The sequence below is a fragment of the Eutrigla gurnardus genome, assembly GCF_963514095.1.
Source record: "Eutrigla gurnardus genome assembly, chromosome: 7".
NCBI classification, from domain to species: Eukaryota; Metazoa; Chordata; class Actinopteri; order Perciformes; family Triglidae; genus Eutrigla; species Eutrigla gurnardus.
The window spans coordinates 19,096,304-19,117,017 of record NC_139921.1 but is presented as its reverse complement, the minus strand read 5'-3'; the positions used below and the strand labels follow the sequence as shown (position 1 = coordinate 19,117,017).

Genomic DNA, 20,714 nt, shown 5'->3' with positions numbered 1-20,714 from the left:
ACATTCTGTGTAATAATTGCTTGACATTTTCAGCCGGCCCTCGCCGCATGCTCCCCATCTGAGTGATGATGGCGAAGAGCTGGGGGTCTGCAGCTGCGTCACTGTCATCATTAGGAGCAAGTGGCTTTTACAGTAATTATTGCCCCTCTTAGGATTTGGTACTGTGAGCCCGAGCATATCAAGTGTCCCTGTACTTCATTACACTCTGACAGGCCGTGTCTCAACATCCCCCATCTTCTCTTGGTTTCCTCTTTTTACCACAGCGTGAGATACTTCGAGTCCTTCACTTCGGCTTCACACCCTTAAAAAAAAATCTCCACATTGCAGGGACGAATTTAATCTTGCATACTGCAGCAAAAATAGCTCCAATGTTGTTTTATATATATATAGTGTAGCATCCCATTTTACTCACTGTCCCCTGAGACAGTATGAGGATGAGTGGCTCCTTATAACAAGGTGAGTGGCTTTAAATTCTCCCTCTGTGTATATTGCTGGTCATCTTCGCTGTCTGGTCCCCAAGCAATAAAAAACCACAGGAGATTAATTGTTAAGCCACAGGACAAAAACACAAACACACACACACAAACAAACGTGATCATGATCTCTGAAATCGTAACAATTGCTGCTGGGAATATACAGCTGGTCACAAACATCGCTGTATATTGAAGGGCAAATGAACAATTGAAAGTGCATTTGCAAAAAAAAAAAAAAAAAAAAAGTACAGGAACTATACTTAACCGTCACAATGTAAATTTGAATATACGCTGACCGTGCAAAGTCTCTCATTTGTCGCAGCATCATCTTTTCAGGGTCCACAGTTAAATATTCATTCCACATATTAATTGCATCTGAACGGCCACACTGAACAGAGTGCAGGTTCAGCTGCTCTTCTGAATCATTTGATGGAGAGATAATGGAGGACAAAAGGAGATAAGCATCGTGGGACAACAATTGGAACACTCTTGGTCTGTCCTTGTACCTCTGAGACCCGGGGGTTAAACATCTGACCAGACTATAGGTCCTGACTAAATCTGTATCTCTGCAGAACAGACCACCGTCCTGCAAACTCCCAGGCTGCACTGCATCTCCTCTGATATTACAAGAGACTGGGGGAAGCCTCTCAGGCATTTAAACTAGCTATGTAGATCCAGAGCGGTGGGATTATGGTGTTTCGCCTCCATTATACAAATTAACTTCACAATCTTATTCTCAAATCATTTTTCATTGTCTGGGAAGTTCAACGAGAGTGGCGAGTCGACGCTCCAGCGTGGCGCACAGGAAGCCATAAAGCATAACCAGCATTGTGCGTGGAGGGAATCTGTCGGTATCCTCTTGGGAATGCTAATGGAGGGGCAGTGAGTTCAGTCCGCATAACTCGATGATAGTGTCTGTTCCTCCCAGAGTGACCGCTTCAGACAGACTTCACGTTCATCCATCTTCGTGGCTCGATAGAGTATTAGATAGGGATGAAGCGAATCATGTAAAATCAGATCTGCAGCATGAAGCAGCAAGGGGGGGGGGGGGGGGGGGGGGGGGGGATGCCGGGATTACTTCATGAATAAAAGGCAGAAATGGATGTGAATCATCTTTTCTGTACCTGATCTGATTTTACATCTAACAAAAATATCAATGATGGATGACTTCATTCAGATCATCGGGTTAGCCCAAATTTTAGAATGAAATTTAACGGAATAGTTATTTGGTGAAATACGCACACACAACCCCTGTAACTGTTCCTCTACTTTAATATGAAAACAAATGAATTCACAATAATCTTTCTCTATATGTCATCCATGTGATAGACTGGCGACCTGTCCAGGCTGTAACTTGCCTTCGCCCAATGTCAGCTGGGATCAAAAGTGCTGTTTCTATTAATTGAGAAAGATGACCAAAGCCGGAATAAATCAGGAAAAAAAAAATAGGAAGGAAGAATAAGGCATAAGTACATAAAAGGTCATACTGGAAGTGAGTAAAAACGCTCCACCCTTCAGCTAACTGTGGGCAGAAACTAAAACAATGAGCTGGGAGAGCTCATGTTTCTGCCACTGAAATAGATGGTGGTTACGGATTTGACTCCGCACTTTCCAAAAGTATTGTTGACGTGGGAAAAGGATGGGCGGGTGTGTTTCTTCACTCAGCAGTCTAGCTGGGCAACTGATTATTACTATGATCCTACACTCCTCTGTATGCTGAACCATGCTGTCAAATATGTAGAATAATCTGGTATGCTCAGAAATAATGGGACCTTTGTTGCCTCATTTGTAATAGACTTGGAGGAATATAAGTATATTTCTCATCACATCAGTCTTTACACTGATATCCCAACACTGGGATTTCTCCGTGAGCAAGAGCATATTGATTGGATAACACTGTTTATTGATTCTTAACCAACATCTCCCGCAGGTTGTACTGCTGGACTGTTTTGAGTGATGTTGATAATGTGCCATACAGCTTAACTTACAAATCTATGTCGTACCGCTAAGTAAGCTTTGTGTGTCTGCAGGCGTCGCTCAACTCAGATGGAAAGGAAGAGCTCCCATCAGAGAGAAAGGCATCAACAGTTGAAGCCATATTTTTAGACACAGAGGATTGTTGTGGTAAATAAACAGTGCTTGTTCATCTCTATGGACGTTCTGTTTTCAAAGAGCCGTGTCCACTGGGGGGGGGGGGGGGGGGGGGTAACTGCGGCCTGACCCCAAAACACAAAGACACTTCCTGTCTGATCTGCAAAGAGAAAGGCTGCATGTCCCAGGAGGAGCGAGTCTGAGTGCAAAACACAAACTACTGACTATATAAGGAGCTTACGGACTAAATCACCACAATATAGATAAGCCATACCACTTATAAATGTATATCATATTACAAAGGGGGGTGTTTTTGGGAGAGGAAAAAAAGACACAAGAAAGATAAACTGAAATGCAAAGTTCACACACACACACACACACACACACACACACACACACACACACACACACACACACACACACACACACACACACACACACACACACAGGTAAACACTTGTCTGCCTGGCCCTCATTATGAGTGAGTGGGAACCTCATCCACTCACTCTGCTATGGCCTTTTAAATAGATTAGCGGAGGCTTTGTCTCGCCTTGCTCTTTTTCACCGTCCCCTTTTCCTCTCCTCTAAAACCGGAGCTCTTGAGGTAGGAGCATCAGCCTTGTGTGAGAGAGACCTCGAGGAAGGGGTTGGCGTTGCCATGACGACGACGCCAACTTAACGAACTGTGTCTCTCACCGCGATTGTAGGTTTAATTGAGGAAGAACAAACGCACGGTCGAGTGGAGTGAAATGAACGCGATGACGCTCTTTCTCCCCTGCTGTATTAATGTCGTCCTCTTTCTCTCTTTGTGTAGTTATGAATGATTCATGGTGATGACACGAGAGTTGTAGTACATCAAGTGCATGGTGAGCATTTCAGAGAGCATGTAGACCACTGAGGAAAGGCCATGGGGCTGCTCAGCATTAATAAATAAATACCTACAATTAGAAAAGCACCTCCATTCTCTTATTTGTTCAAATGAAAAGTTGTATCTACTTATTGACAATTCATTATTGTTATTATACTTGCTGCATGTTTGTCCTCTGTTCTCTCACAGCTTACTTTGGCCAACAGTGTGTTTTTACTCCAGCTTTAACATTTGATGGAATCCTTTAAGATTCAGTATGATCTGCCGTCTCAAAAGACCTTGTGATACACCAGCGATGGTTAAATAATTTATTTTGCCCATCCCTCGCAGACAGGCACTCTTATACTGTATACACACACACATGACATTTGCTGAGTCATTCTTCCGCACACAGTCAAATTGACTGGGATTCCAAATTCACTACAATGTGACGTTGCACAGCAAAATGCAGAACACAAACTTGTGAAAGAGAAGAAGTGCAATTATATAGCAGATGATGTCTATTTGAGATCCCTATTAGACTTGTGTGCGATAAATACTTTAAACACAGATTTGCTTCACAAATAACAACATCAAGAAGGAAAATACATCACAAAACAAGGCCATAGTAAGCCTGCCCTGCCTTGAACAATGCAATGTTAAGGTCACATAATATACTGTATAGTGAATCTATATGCAAATGACCAAATGTTGGTTTTGCAGTAGAGGTCATCTTATCAGGTAGTTATGCCATTGTTAATACCTACCAAGCTCATACTCTTTATTTAGACAAAAAAGTGAATAAAGACCCCTAAAATAATGTGATTAAATCCACACATACAGTAAATCATGACAATTGAAATTTCTCTGGGCATTTTTCTTTCTATCCTTTTAACTTTCCCATCGTTTCTTTGATCAATATGATGCTTGGCATTTTAATTTTCACTGAGGATCCTGAAAGCTTTGTAATGATCAATCAGGCAGGAGTAGAGAGGTTACAGAGCTGAAATAATGTTCCTGTCAGAGAAGTTTTAGAAATATGAGGAAATCATTTCACACTTCCTATAATTTCTGCTGTCTACCGTATATGAGGGGAGTGATATGCATAGCCAGCTTTTTATTTACTCCGTCCCAATTAATAAACTACAATTTGTTAGCTCTTTTCTGGCACAAACAGGAACTCCCTGCCCTGAGTGACCAAAGTGGCAGATTACAAAGTCAGAGCAGTTAACGTTGGCATGTGAGTGCTGCCCTCTTCTGGCAATGATGTCTTGGTGCAAGCTTTCTTCAAATAAAACAAGAGTTAAATTCAATGAAAATAAATATGAAATTGCAAAGTATGATCACAACTTCAGAGGAATAGTAGAGACTTTATGGTTAAAGTTATGCTAAAAGTTCAAACCTAAAACAGGCACAGTATGATGAATTAGGAGTATGGTATACAATATTTCTGTGCATGTCATTGACTTCGAATCATTTCTTATGGAAATATTTGTTTCACAGGTTTTGTTCAGGAAGTACAATATATTGACGTACTTAATTGTAGCTAGGCAGGATTCTAGGTGAAGAAATACTGTTGTCCACTAGGTGGTGCTGATGGACAGTGACAAATAAAAGGCTGCTGCAAGTTAAACTTCCAGAGGCTATTGCATAACAATTCAGGATGCCAATAGCTATCTCATTGATCACAATATAGATTTATATTCATCAATATTCATCCAGTCTTTGCAGCAGCTTTATTTTAATACCGTAACCGGTAAGATATATAGATACTTACATTGCTAAGTCAATCTTATTTACAATTTAACCAACTTCATGATGAAGTGCAATCAATATTATACAGGGGAAGGTAATATCCTGACCTACATGCATTCGATAATTTCTTGCTTCTTCTGTCTTATGAGCACAGACAAACTAAAAACAAAAATGTACATTTGTAGTGTAATTTTGACGTAATAAATACGTTACATTGGTAGGCCTATGCAGATGTGTGCAGATGCAGACCTCACTGTTCACCTTGAACAACCATCACTGGCCTCATTGTAATCTTGAATTGGATTGGCTTTCCCTATCTCCATGCGACAGGTCAAAATAAACGGTTGTAGCAGAGCGGCTCTGGTCGCAACAACTGCCCATGCGCAGTTCGGCACCCCGCCCCCTTAACCGGAAGTTCGAAGTTCTGCAGCCACTTCAGCTATCATGTCTAAAATCAAAACAGTCATTTGGCCTAAAGTGATCTTATTTGGAGACTCCATCACACAGGTTAGCTCATGCAAAAATCGATTTTTAAAGACAAGCTAGCAGCTAATGCTAACTAACGCACCAACGCGGTCGTTCGCATGAGCTGCTAGCTTGCTAGCTCAAGTCTCCGGAATGAATAAATCATTGCTGTCGGTTCTTTCAGTTTTCATTTCAAGCCAATGGCTGGGGCACAGAAATTGCCAACAAACTAGCAAGGTATGCAGTTTTCATATATATATATATATATCTTGTCTTCATTTGTTATGATCTTAACGGAGCCATGTAAGCAACCAAACTAAATAGCCTGTCATGTTTTTCCTCGTTTAGAAAGTGTGATGTTGTAAACAGAGGACTGTCGGGCTACAACTCCAGATGGGCTAAGATCATTCTCCCTCGCCTCATCAACAGAGAGAACTCCGCAGACAACAACATAGCTGCGGTCACTGTCTTCTTCGGAGCCAACGACTGTGCACTGGAAGGTACCTTCTCTCTCTCTCACACACACACACACACACACACACACACACACACACACACACACACACACACACACACACACACACTGTCATGACGGTTCAAGATATGTAGTAGTGATACCTCAAACTCTGCATATGATTCCAGACGTAAAGATTTATTTATTATTTGTCATAAAAAGGTAATACAAACCTTTTTATGACAAATATACTGTGATATATTTGTGTCTATCCCAACTACCATTGGGTGATGATGTTTGAACATAGACATATTACTAATAATTATCCTTTTCCTAATGTTTCTGCATGATTTTAGCCTTTTTTTTTGTGTCTCATCCTGTCATGCAGATAAAAACCCACAACAGCACGTTCCTCTGCAGGAGTATTCAGAAAACCTGAAGGAGGTCACCAGGCTTCTGGCTTCAGCTGGAGTGTCGGCAGACAGAGTTATCTTCATCACCCCTCCGCCTCTCGATGAGCCAGCCTGGGAGAAGGAGTGCATTCTTAAAGGTAACACTCATTCACAAGCCTTGTCCTCTTTATCTGTTTGTATCGGGACACGGGCCATTTTTACCCTAGGCCTACAAAGATGACAAGTGCCTTGTCTTTTTTTTTTTTTTTAGGATGTCCACTCAATCGCCACAACTCTGTAGCAGGGCAGTATGCACAGGCGTGTGTCCAGGCTGCTGGTCAGTGTGGTACAGACGTCCTGGACCTCTGGACACTCATGCAGAAAGATGATCAGGTGGGTAGTTATTAACCATCACTGCTGTGTTTTTGCTGATCAATTTAATGGGCTGATTTTTAGTTTGACATCAACGCTTTTATATAGTCAATATGGTGTTTCACATGAGATAAACTGAAAGTCATATCGTCTTCCTCTAAAATCAATAATTTAGTCATTTTCCCCTCTGCTACACAGGACTACACAGTCTATCTATCTGATGGGCTGCATCTCTCACAGAAGGGAAACCAGTTTCTGGCTCAGCACCTGTGGGAGCTGCTGGAGAGTCATGTAGCCGACCTGCCCTTTATCCTCCCTTACTGGGGAGATGTAGATGCAAAGAGCCCTGAGAGCAGTCTACTCTGTGATGCGTGAACAGAGGATGTTGGCTTTGGTTAAAAAAATTAAAAAAATCTTCAAGATCCTACAGGGCTGGATATTCTATGAAGAACAAAACACTCACCAGCAATCCTTTGTTGCACCTGTTGGACATTTCCAGGTAAACAGAGCCTGATGCTGGACTGTATTCCTGCTATGAAACGATAAAAGGAGCTATGATTAGTTTTTGCCAGTATGTCAAATTTGAGATCATGTATTCATGTTTAAAATGCACAATAAAGATTTTTATTTTGAGACGTGCAGTTATTATTTAAAAGAAATGAAAGAGGTGACTTTTAGAAACAGACATTAATATAAACATCAGAGTATATGATATAGGACATCTGGTAGTTGTGCAACAGTTCACATCAACCCAGTAGTCAATGTACATTAAGTACATCATTTATGATTTGTAACATGTGGCACAGCAGGTAACAGTGGTGAGACAACATGAAATGCCAGAGGTGCATAAATCACATCGGTACAAAAAAAAAACCCAGGTGGAAAAATAACATTTGCGCACCTTCGGGCAGTTTCTTTTCAAATTAAATTCACGTCCAGATTCATGTTCATCTACTTGGAAGTCGGACAGTTAGGCACAACATCAGAAAAGGCACCATGTTGTTTATCTCTTAAGGCTTCAACAGCTGGACAAACAAGCGGAATACTGAAGAGACAACCACTCGTCCCTGAACAGTATTAAAATGTTGCGTGCTTGGTGCAAAGGAGTGAAAACATTATACAAGCCGGCAAAACGATAGCACAGTAAGAACACGCATAAAACTTATTTCAATTCTCCAGTGATGTGAAAATACTTCAAGTGCAGTTATGACACGGATTCAAGATAACGACAGTTTGTTGCTTAAAACACTGACATGTTTCATTTTAACATAAAATAACCACAGTAATAATTAATGTTAAATCACTCACCCGTGAATCTTTTAGTTGAACAAAGTGGTAAGGCTGCATTGCCATGTGACAGTATTTTCTGAACAAGCATATTTCCACAGACATACTTCTCCCAGGCTTCATCTGGCTAATGACCCCTTTCCTACAGAAATATTATTATATGAATTCACTTGTTTTTTTAATTGTTACAGAGATTATTGACTACTCTCATGTATTATCTCTGTGGTGGTTCAATCCACCAATCCATCAATAAAGCTAACTGAATAATATCCACATCTTGTGTTGCCGGAAATGTAGTCCTTTGTTCAGTTTAAAACCAAATCTGACCTGCAAAACATGAATGTGATCACCTAAAACAAATTTAGGTTATGTACGAGTGTTGGTGCTTAGTTGGTACAACAACAAAGGAAACAAAGTACTGGTGATTTACTCTCAGCACTCTGTCTCTTTTGAGTCAATGCATTCCTGCCTCTTGAGGCGCCGTCTGTCCTTGGCTGGCGGGCTCTGATCGGTCAGATCCTCGTAGGAGGATTTCGTAGCCGACGAGGAGGCTCCTGCGGTTGTGAAATCGTCCGACAGGCCCTCCTCTCCCAGGTGAGAGTCGCTGCTGGTGTCCTCCTGGATGGTGGCCATCCGCGGCCCCCCTGCGTTGTCCAGGGTGGGGCCGCAGCTCGGGTCGGGGGCTTGGGTACTGGTGCTGGCTGCGGGAGAGGCCCCGACCTGACTCTGCTGTTGGGGCAGGGAGGAGGGCACGATCCGGCCGGCGGAGGAGGAGGGAGGTTGAGGAGGCTTGACGATGCGCACAGATGCTGACTCGAGGTTGCCCAGCATTTCTTGACTCTGAAGGGCAAGAACAACATGTGAGACCGGAGCACATCAAATCTGACAGTCTCTGACCGAGGAGGGATCCATTCCCTGTTTTCTCCATTCAAACGTTTATCATCATGAAATAGTTAATAATCAAAACCCTAAAGCCGTTTCCGTTATACTTCTAGATGAATTTAGTAAAGGTTATTTGCTATCCTTATCCCATTATCATCCAATGCCCTCCTTTAAAAGTGGGAATGAGTAAAACAAACATTTCTCATAGTGGACATTTTGTGTTGTCAAACAGAGGCGTAACTAATATTAATAATGTCAACAATCCATTTAACCATTTAAGAGCACATGGGCCCTGACATGCTGGCTCACATGCAGGACTTACTGTCACAAGTAAATGGAATTAAGCCATCATTAATTATTAGCTGCTCCTGTGCTTTTCCTGTGATTACAAGTCAAAATGTCTGCCATGACAAAGGTCTATAGAGGAATGTACCCTCAAATCTAAAAATCAGTGCAGACAGCCATTACAAGAAAAAAGAAAATGATACAAACAATCACCTAGAGGACATTACCCGCTTCTTGTTGTGGCTTTGAACAGCAGCCGATGCAAACTTAAAACGCTGAGACAAATCCGATTTCACAAAAGACAACAAAAGGTGCAACCCGTTCAGTCCTCTCTCTGTTCGAATACTCCCAAAATGCAATCTTGCTTTCTTGAGGTAATTTCTGATCAGATTTGACTCTGCGTGGACGACGTCTCTGCAGAGCAGCACGGAGCAGAGAGCTATCCGGTCACATGACTTGAATGTAGTTTGAGCCTCTTTTCCCCTAATTTCTCAACTTTAAAAAAAGGAGCAGGAGACTATGATGGCTGGAGATGTATTACCAGATCAGTGATTACATCAAGAAGTAAGCTACTGCAGGAGTATCCCAAACGTGGGCCACTGACCATGCATCATCATCATGGACTCAATGACAACGCAACACCAAGCCATGGCACGCGCACTCACCTATGGCGGGAGCTCTACTACAAACTTCCACCATCTGCTGCAGTTCCAATGAGAATGGAAAGGGCCAAGGCAAAGAGTGATGGACAGGTCATTCCCAGCTGGAACCTGGCAGTGACAGTGAGGCCCTCACTGACGGATTCTGAATCGCAATTGTGTTCTGTTCCCAACCCTGTATTTTCAAGACTAAGCCAATTTACAACTGGATTTCTTAGGACTGTCTCGAGAGTTACAAAAATATTACAAAAAAAAGTAGGACATTATACTGTTGTGATGCCACAAACAGCAAGTCCCTAATAACTAGGTTTCAAAGCTGATCTTTTTTTCCTCAATAACATTAAATATTCATGACTTAATAACAAACAATCAAGGTTACATTTTGAAAGAGACTTCCTTCACTAGAATCAAGTCTTCAAATGCTCAGCTAATCTACATAATCAGGACTGTGTGCATGAGGTTTGATCACAAGATGATTGCCTGCAGCACAAGCCAACAACCCCACAACTGTTATCAGGCTTCCAAACATCACAATTCAACTTCAGCACATGTGTTTATGTACTTCACATCCCCACAGAGTAAAACGCTGAGTTATAAAATAAATGTTTTTTAGGCCTTTTTAAATGAAAAAAAAAAAAAAAAAAAAAAAAAAACTTCTTAGTCATTTTCTTCCCCTCAAGATTTTTGCTAAACATACATGTTGTAGCACCTATTTGAATTATGCCAGATTACCCAGACAGATTCAAAAAAGGCAAATCAATCCATTATTTAAGATGTCAGTGTGTTAAAAAGAAAAAGAAGCAATTTGGGACTGTATTAGTTTGGTTAGTGTGGCTGCAAGGCTAATACACAGGATCATATTGGGCATGTGAGAGATGAGAAACTCACAGTTGGAGCGTAGAAGAAGGACTTTGTGTTATCCTCGTACTGCTGGTCAAGTCGTTTGTCCTGTGGAAAGACACAAAAGGACAAGACTGTCAGTACTCGACAAACTGAAATAATTAGGATCATTACTGTAAAGAGATCTACGATCAACCAAAAAAGCTACATAATCCAAAAATAAGCTGTTAATGGCACACTAAAGACACCGGGAACACCGGGATTCTTACCACACAGTGAACGAGGATACTGAGAGGAATCCAGAAGACGAGTGAAAACACCACGACAGAGCCCACTATGTTATCAGCCAGGAACTTCCCTGAGAGACACAACAAAACAGAAACATGGTCGGAAGGTAAGGAGTGACAAGACCTTGACTCGGCGGCTACAGTCAACAACAGGAAACAAAAGACTGACTATCCAAATACTCCCATGTCTGCTTTGGGAAGCTTCTCACACATTCTCATACGGTTGATTGGATTTCAAAGTGGCAACTTACCAAACGTGTTAATGTCTAGCTTGTCGATAAAATCCCACAACCTCTCGATCACGTCCTGCACCTGCTTCATGCATTTCCCCTGTTTTAACAAGAGAGAGTTGCTGTTCAACTGGACTGTGTTAGGAAGTAAAAACAAAATAATAAACATGATGGAAACATGGAAGGATCAGAGTGATTTGGTGTCTCACGCTCTCGTCACAGAAGCCCACAGTGCAGGGTTTTCCTTTGCGAAGGAAAAGGAAACTGCCATTGGGCTGGATGAAGGTAGCGCACGAGCCATCCTTTCTTCTGCAGCACACTTTACAGGAGTCTTCAGTCTCTGCAAACGGAAGAGGGGATTAACCGTTTTATATGTTGTTTATATGTTTTATATATAACTCAACCTATTAAGAGTGACACAAATTACTATTTTTCAGAGCAGAGATAAAACAGATCAACTAGGAAGTGTGAACAATCTCTTAAAATATTTTTATTAAGCCGCTGCCATCTGAACATTCGCATCTAATGTACTTTTTGAGTAATTGCTTTTACTTCAGGGAAAATATATTTGAGATTGTATTACTAGTACTAAAGTGTTTCATAAGGATTTTCAAATCCACTAGAGGACCTTTTTAGCATCATAAAAAAAGTTATATTTGTCATTGTACATTATGTCATAATAAATGTCACATTATTGTAGGTCATAATGCAATAAAAGGCCAGTATAGGTCTTAAAAAAACATAAAATATGTGGTAGTATAGTATGTTAAAGACTTTGCTAGCCAAATGCAATGACAAATGTCATAGCACAGTATGTCCTAAAATTAATTATATAATTAAATATGTCACTTGTTAAACTGGTTTCAAAGGGTTTCATAAGCCCTGGGCTTGAAGGATTTTCACATCCACAACCTTTAAGTAGGTCATAAAAAATGCAGTATAGCATGACACTTTTTGTTTTACACTTTCCCCTCCTCCAATAGTGACCGTTAAATAGGGTTACAATACAACATAATTGTACATAAAGTTCTTATTACAAATGAACGGTTCGTTACCATTGCAGGCACAGGACTGAAGGTTCTGCATGGCCTCACAGAAAGGGTTGCACTCTCCGTTGAGACAGCGGCCGTTGTCGACGCACACAGTGTCGTCGTCAGCGCTTGCAGGAGGTGGACATTGACTGCTGTTGCCTAACGTGACAGAAATGTAAAGATACCTTGTATTTCAAAGTATTTTTAGTTTCTACATTTAAAAAAAGCTACCCAACGTCACAGCAGCCTACCAGGGATTACTGCAGTTATTTTATTAAACCAGAAGGGGGCACTCACCTGTGCAGGAGGATATGCCTTTACAGGTCGCGCTAATAGGTTCCTGGCACCTTGTTCCTGCAAGCTCAAACATGCAATTCCTACAGCAAGGGCTGTTTCTGTCGCTGTGGAGAGAGACATGAATGTATGTGTGACTCAAACAGACACCACAAAGATTTTCTGCCATCTTCTATTCAATCAATCCAAGGCTTTTGAGCATGTTTGTGGACTTAACAAGCGTTTGTCTCATACCTGCACTGTGCACCATGTTTGAACTTGCAGTCAGCCGAGCAGCAGGGGTCGTTGTTGAGGTGGAGTAGCCCAGGGTCGCACTCCTCCCCTTCCTCCACCCTGGAGTTCCCACATACCTTACTGTTCCTCTCCTTGAAGCACACAGGAGCCTTGAAACGCAACGTCTTTCCTACAGAGATCTTGCTGCAGTTGGAGAAGCGCTTTAGGGGGGAAGTAGATGACAGTTTGATATTAACGAGGTGTGGATGCAAGTGTAATAACAAGTAATAACAAGTGTAAATGTTAATGATGCAAAATAAAATGACTATTCACTTAAATAAATACTTGTGTTGATAAAATGTAAACAAAGTCAGCGAAATTATTACAATTCTTTGTTCTTCAAGTGCAGACCAAGTCACAAACGATAACCAGCAGCCTTAAACCTCATACATATTAGCTGTTAGGTCAATGGTGTAGGAGGCGCACTGCATTTACTGTCCATAATTATATTTCACAGGAACAACTGTGACTCACATGTATCCCAACACTCTGTAGATTAAATTCACACTTCATATCACACTTTTCAGACATGAGTCCAGAGTCGGCATCGTTTGTTACATACCAAGCAGTCAGATGACATGATGGCATGTTGACGCTGCAGAACAACTTTCTAATTCATCCCTACTTAAGACAGTACCTTGTTGTTGACATGGTCTCCGCTCACAGCAATAGGGTACATGACAAACTTCCCCCCGTGGTCGTCAGTGGGAGCACAGTGAGCGATGTTGTCAGGATCGTGCTCTGCCCCGAAGTTATGGCCCAGCTCGTGAGTGGTCACCAGGTCGGCCTCCTGATGTGATAACACTTCAGGGTTATTTGTTATAAACAAACAGTTTATTACCGTGTCAATCGAGAACAAATCGCACCAAAACTAAATTCTATCAAGCAACAAATGTCTTCTTTTCATAACATTATACACATAGAGACTACAGATGCAAATCCATCCTCCCAGCTCACGTTACCTTTAATAACGAACTGTAAACTGTGCTGAGGAGCAAGCAACGTACTGATAACTGAGGTGTCAAAATGCAACAGTGTTAACATTATTACTCATAACACCCACACAAAAAAGGTGTGTCTGCTCTACTTAGACCAGTGTTGCATAACATCCTGGCTAAGACTGAGTGCAACTATCAATTAGTTGAGTAAAAGGATAATGATTGAAAAAGGGAAGTAAAAACAGACCTTTGTTAGGATAGTTTTGCCATAGTTCTTGGTGCTGGTCAGGCCTGTGTTGAGGTAACTGGGCTTCTTTACAGAGTGAGATGGATAGTAAGCTAAAAAGGGACAAAAGCAACGTAAAATGTGAGCATGTTTTTTTTTTTCTTCTTCAAAAAAGCCCCGGACTGCACTAAATAGTTCACAGTATGTATATATACACATGTGGAACGTGTCCTTACGCTTTGGGCAGAGTCCGCCTAGGGCCTGAGGTTTGGAGGGGGCCACATAGGCCAGCCCCAGTGTGCCCTCATCGAAATCCTGGTAGGTGAACAGGTGGGCCAGACACACAGTGGAGGCGTTGTCAGCTAGGTCTGAGCTGAATTGCTAAGGGCCAAAATGAGAGCCGTCATCTACCAACATTTGTCCATATCAGAGTAAGATGTACACCCCGTTTCACACAAAGAAACACTGCAGAATGCTTCCTATTAAAACAGTTTTACAGACATTCTGAACTCATTCAGGAGAGGACATAAACATTCGTAAATGCAACTACTTCCAATACCATCACTGTGAATCAGACTTCTAACCACCAATAGGATAAACTGCAATGTTATGGTACTTTTCGTTAAATCTTTGGAGGAAGATTTCTCCAAAGTGGGACATTTCACATGAACTTATCAACTTGGTTTCTTGTTCTATCTTTGATATTCTTACACTGACACTTCTAGTTACTTACTGGATATGATCCCTACATGACTCCCTACATGTAAACCTCAGTCTCTCTTTCCTACCTCCAGAAGTCTCTTCACGTCCCAGACCTCCTTTCCTCTTGTAGGGCTGTTCTCCATGTTATAATGGACCCAGCCGGAGCCAGCATGGCCACGTGGAGGCTTCGTAGGCTCCTTGTTGATGATGATCTGAGAATGGGAACCAAACACTATTTCATTCAAAGAATTTAAACAAATCCTAGTAACCGGCAAATTAATAATAATAAATAATAATTAACATTGTGTGAACCATTTCATATTCCAGATTTTAAGATTTATAAGGCACGTTATATTAATTTTGCCCCACAACTCTCTAATGAACTATGAATTATGTAACATTGAACTGCAACATAGTTTGTCAGGAGTGGCCTCAAGCCTGTAATAGCTTTGACATAGCTTTAATGTATAAGTAGAGGGGACTGAGGCTGCCCCCTTATAGTCGACTAGAATGTCTTTACTCACTTAGGAATTTTTTGTTTTTTTCATGCAACAAAAGCATGAACTAATCTCTGGTAAACCCAAGATTTAAAGTGGTGCTAAGTTGACTTAGTTGATGATTTCTTTGGTCAAAGACAGTTCTAGAGGAGACAATGGGACTCTTCGAGCCATAATTTTTTTTCAAAAAAGGCATTGGCGTTAAAAGCGACACATTACAAGTCCTTCTTGAAAAGTATTGTGAGGAAAATTGGAAAATAACTCAACTAAATGAGTGCATATCTTCTCAGTGAGAAAACCCAGGACTCACAGTATGACAAACAGTGTCTCCATTCATTCCCAAAAGCCTGTGGAACAAATTAAATTACCCCATGGGGGGGGGACACAAAAGCTTTCAGTTCTTCCTAAAAATGCTCTTCTCAACACACTGAGGGGCAGTGTTAGTCTCGGCTCCATTTCCGGGAGTGACTCGATGTAAAACAAAGCCGTGGTGATGCTGGGAGCAGTGATATCTGATGCTAAAAAGCCACGATTTGTCCCAGAAGTTAGACCTTGAACCATATTACAATGAAGCGGAGCCAGCCAAACACACCTGATGGATCTGGACTCCATAGCCTTTGAATTCATCGTCCCACGTTGTGTTCCTATAAATGTCATCAACTCGATCGATCAGCTCAATCTGGAGTGAGAGAAGGAAAAGAATCATATAGCAAGAACTATGAAACCGTGCAGAAATATATACACAACAGCACAATATAAAGACGGACCAGGTAGTTGAGAGTGACGCTCTCTTGTCCGCGGCCCATGTGTTTAAAGAAGCGGTAATCCGCAACCAGCAACAGGGGGCAGGTATTCTTCTTGTGATCGTGAGCCTGTCTCTTCTCTCTGTGGTGGTAACCTACGAGGAAGAAGCAGTGGGAGCAGAGAGAGAGAGAGGGGAACCGGGGAAAGAGAAAGAATAATAGGCACAGGCAGACAAACAGTGTTTTCATGAATATTTTTTTATGCATTATCATATTCAAAGCGTCACAGGCAAACTTGTATAAATATAGATACATCATGAAGTTATAAAATGAGGCCATGCTCCAGTATCCCATTGTTAATTGCCCTCATTTTCACATTTAGCAGCAAGTATTTTTGTTTGCCTGTGAACTGATTTAGCACTGCTTCTGTTCCTCAAGGCAGAATTAAAAAGCAGTCTTTATAGTAGAGTACATAATATGAAGTATGAACAGGATCTACTGTATATACAACAACAGTAAACGAAAAACAATTACACACGTACACAGCACAATATTTGGTTCAAAACTTAATGGTTTTTACATTTACATTTTCTATACAAACAATTCTCTGTTGAATCTGATGCCAAAAAATCTTTTCCAAATAGAATAATTGATGCTTCTGCATGATTTAGCATCTGTAATAAAATCTGTTTAGCTTTGTAAAGGTGATGCTTGGGGCCGCAACCAATAGGTTATTTCATAGGTAAACATGTTAATTTATGGTTCATTTTGTAGTTTCTAAATAAATTAAGCAGCAAATCCTAGATAAAAGTAAAGATATGTTTTATCTGACTGTCACAGAAAAAGCATAGAGGAGACCTAAACTCTTAAAACAATGCGTCGTTGAAGAATAACAGAATAGGACAGCAGGAAGACATCCCATTTGAGAATTACATCATACACTTGGCTGTACACTGTTCAGAAGTGTGGGCGTGCACGGCTCTGGCTTCCACAAGAAGCAGTGGGAGACCAGTGACGACTCAGAGTCATCTCATTGGGCAGCAGAGCCTCCATGAATTTTAATGCCTCCTCCATAAGAACCTTCACCTCAACTTGTATCCCCAATGAGTGCTTTCAGCCAGCAGCCAGTGAGAGGAGTTTTAGATATTTCTAGTACATTATCGCTGCAAAAGGCTTTACATCTCCAAAGCAGAAAAAAGAATCAAAAGGATCGGGATGTTACGTAATACCCCCTAGTCAGCAGCGTGTACTGTATGTGCATAAAGTAGGATAGGTTTAACAGATAAAAAGGGTTTTATTAAAGTGAGTGTTAAAAATATAACATCCACCTCCTTTGTCTCACTGCTACAGCTACCTTTTTCCTTCTTTCCACCTTAAATGTGTGTTATTCTCCTAATGTATTAAAAAAAAAAGAGCCTCGTCTAGATATGTGATCTCCAACAGCTCACCGTTTTCCTGGTCCACCACCTCCTGCCCGTCCCAATCCCTCCTGGCAGTCTGTGGCAGCAGGTCCTTAGCCTCTGCATGGATGTAGCCACACACCTTTGGAGAGGCAATGCGGCTCAGGTTCCTGATGTCCTCTGAGCGATAAACTAGCAACCTGCCATCAGCTGGAGAGTCTGTAAACCTCCACAGGGGCTGGAAGGCCAGAGAAAGACAGGAGCCATAAGCAAGATTCAACCCATCTGCATCTAAAACATCAATGTGTCGCTGAAAATAATAGTTCATTGTATGCTTTTCTCTTACATAACGGCACTATAGATGTGGTAAATTAGAAACATTTTCTTGATGCGAAATCCTCATGACATTAAGGGGGCGACAAGACACAAAACTGCATGCCTCTCCTATTCCAGCATCTTTTACATCAGGTACTACAGGTACTACTTTGAAGCACTACAGTAACCTTCATTAACATTGCTAGACACTGGTGCATCCAAGATTAAGGAGGATAACAGACAATTACACAGAATGGCACTCAAAAAAAGGGAAGAATACAGAGTAGAAAGAGTAGTCTTTTTTTTTTAAATGCTGAGAAGGAATATAAATCAAAATGCACCCACACACCAAAGCGTTCCAGATTTAGTACATCAATGTAGCACTATATTCAATTACTGTTTCAGGAGCATTCAGCGTATGATTGCCTTTTTGCTTGATTTCTTTGCGGCTCAAATAAAGCTGATAAGGTCATCATAGCCTTCAATGTGTCAAGTTCACTGTCAAATTCCTTGGATAAAACAGCTGAAGGTGCAGCAACAAATGGTTGACTGTCAATACCCTTCTAATCTAATCAAAGTGATCTTCCAGCTCCTTCTTACCTCTACGTTGTACTCTGCTTCATCAGTTAGAATGTGGGCAGAAAACTCATCTCCTTCTATGTGTGCCTGCACACGAGAATTCTCCTCTCCTACGAACGAAACACAAATAAAGTTACTTGTATCAAAAGACTGACAAATGCAGACAAAATCCAGTCATCGATTAAGTAAAAGGGGGACTGATAAATTAACACTATCGTGTCAGCCAGTATCATGTTAACAAAGCAGTATCAGTGTCAGCCCAAAATTATAGTTATTGCTCCTGTTATACAAATAGTGGCAATTATTTTATCAGATTTCTCAGACTAAGGTCTGAAAAAAAAAAAAGTCTGTTATGCTTTACTTGTTAAGACTCTTGCAAAATGCCATATATGGGATTTTCGGGGTATCATTAAAAAATATTGGTGAACACCTAATCCTAGAATAATACTTACCAACAACATGGCCAGTGAAATAGTTCTGAAGATGAACATCATAGTTTTCCTCCCTCCCATGTTTATCAACAAACACAGCTTTAAAATTGTCAGTGAAAAGATCCGTGTTGGTGGTCAAGTAAAGCTTGAAATGTCTGAAAGACAGAGGTCACATGGGATTTAGTGTTGGGCCTATTTAGTGCCACAAAAAAAGACAAACATATGAGAAAATACTAAAGTCTCTTCATTTGATGATATGTTGCAGTCTGATCAATGATTATTTCCCCAAGTCTATCACAATACAATAGTTTATTGGCATCATTGGTCACAGTAAATGTGTTTGTGTGTCATCTCCATATCGGCTGTGAAGCGATTCCTTCATAGCTTGACTGTAATGTAAGCAAAATCCTATTTCTGTGCAAAAATGCATCCCAAAGATCAGCAGAGGCCGATATGACTCTTAAGCAATTTATCAAGATGGTATCTTCCAAGGTTAAAGTTGTCGCAGTATAAAAAAACCCCATCTTTTCTCATTTCGTGTTTCTTGGTAAGCTGCAGTGGACACGGAGGAACACAGAGAGGAGATTTATACTAATAAGACTGCCATTTTACAAAATACCCACTTCACCAGACTAACTGCTGATGCATTACGTTAGCTTTGGATGTCATCAAAACTTAGATGCACATTTTTGCATCGTACAAGGACTGTGGCTTTTGACCTATGACTTTGATCATAGGGTCAATGATAGAAGTTTATGCGCTGGGGAGCAATCCCCTCAAATATGCTTGGTATTTTGATGTGTCTCTGATGATCCTGTCGCTGTCGTTAATGTCATTTCAATATTCAGTTGAACATCACCTCTGCTGTGTGGCCAACAGCAGTATATAACAGAGTTTTACCTGTAAGTTTTCTTTTTAGCAAGTACTCACAATGAAACATAGTTCAAATTAAGTTATTTCAGTTTCCATTGAGTTTTTAAGTCCTCCTTTCACTCTCCCCGATGTCTTTAATTTACCTGTCTTATAACCTTACACCATAGTAATATTTTGAAAGAATTCTGAGAGAGAGCTTGTGCTTCAACCAAAACATGCATGATTTTGGAACAGGCGACCGACTAACAGACTGAATCTTAAAATGGGCATAACTTCCTCATGGGCATGTGAGTTGTATTTTAAAAACAGTCTTAGAGATATGAACACATCCTGCATCATTACGCCACATATCAAGACAACTGTATCTTAGGTGTATGGCAGATATGAGAGTGCTGCTGTACCTGTGCAAAGCGTTGAAGCTCACCAAGCGCTCCAGGTGCGACTGGGTGTGGACGTCACGCTTCCTAACGGAGTGCAGCTGGAGGCCTGACAATGGCAGCACCTCAAAATCTGACAGGATGGAGTTCAGAGCATCTGGAAGACACGAGAGAAGATAATGGTCATACACGACCAAGCAGAAACTGCGTTTGTTCATTTAGCTTAAATCTCCACAGTAACGCAAATGCAACAACCTGGAACCGACGACCATCCCCTTTGTAGCCCGACGAAGTAGCAGCTAGCAAGGACTCAGTGCCTCAATATTTTAGGACACGTTACGTTAACAACAAACACGCCAGTGTTGATAATCACAATAAATAAACATTACACGAATAGGATTAATTTACAATAATCATCGTTGACGCGCATTGTTCGTTAAACATGTAACGTTAGCATTGACATTAAAGCTAACGTTAGCTTGCGAAGTTACTTACCGAACTCCGGGTTTTCTTCGTTATTCTCTTCCGTAATAGTTCTTGACTTAATTGCCCCGTTGACCCAACAAGGAGCCAGGAATGTAAATAACAGTATACTCAGCCTCATTTTCAGGCAGCTTAGTTGGCTATGCTAGTGCTGTCATTGTCACAATTTTGACGGTTTGTCTGGACAGCTAGCTAGCTGAGCTACCCGGAAGTGCACCGAGTGGAAAACATCC

The 20,714-nt window shown here is 41.1% G+C and overlaps 2 protein-coding genes across 2 annotated transcripts; one reads left to right on the top strand and one right to left on the bottom strand.

Moving 5' to 3' along the window:
• The first annotated feature begins 5,542 nt into the window (after positions 1-5,542).
• Positions 5,543-7,482, top strand: iah1 (isoamyl acetate hydrolyzing esterase 1 (putative)). The gene is made up of 6 exons (XM_084014012.1): positions 5,543-5,673; positions 5,816-5,868; positions 5,980-6,131; positions 6,474-6,635; positions 6,749-6,870; positions 7,048-7,482. Exons 1-6 carry the CDS (start codon positions 5,611-5,613, stop codon positions 7,222-7,224), a joined length of 729 nt encoding a protein of 242 aa, XP_083870138.1. The 5' UTR covers positions 5,543-5,610; the 3' UTR covers positions 7,225-7,482.
• Positions 7,483-8,306: 824 nt separating this feature from the next.
• adam17a (ADAM metallopeptidase domain 17a) lies at positions 8,307-20,694 on the bottom strand. The gene is made up of 19 exons (XM_084014007.1): positions 20,494-20,694; positions 20,023-20,155; positions 18,770-18,903; positions 18,339-18,427; positions 17,472-17,661; positions 16,048-16,178; positions 15,873-15,959; positions 14,870-14,995; positions 14,318-14,462; positions 14,103-14,194; positions 13,555-13,707; positions 12,879-13,078; positions 12,648-12,751; positions 12,375-12,509; positions 11,529-11,659; positions 11,341-11,419; positions 11,072-11,160; positions 10,851-10,910; positions 8,307-8,976 (listed from the first exon to the last, which is right to left on the bottom strand). Exons 1-19 carry the CDS (start codon positions 20,600-20,602, stop codon positions 8,569-8,571), a joined length of 2,595 nt encoding a protein of 864 aa, XP_083870133.1. The 5' UTR covers positions 20,603-20,694; the 3' UTR covers positions 8,307-8,568.
• Positions 20,695-20,714: the final 20 nt, after the last annotated feature.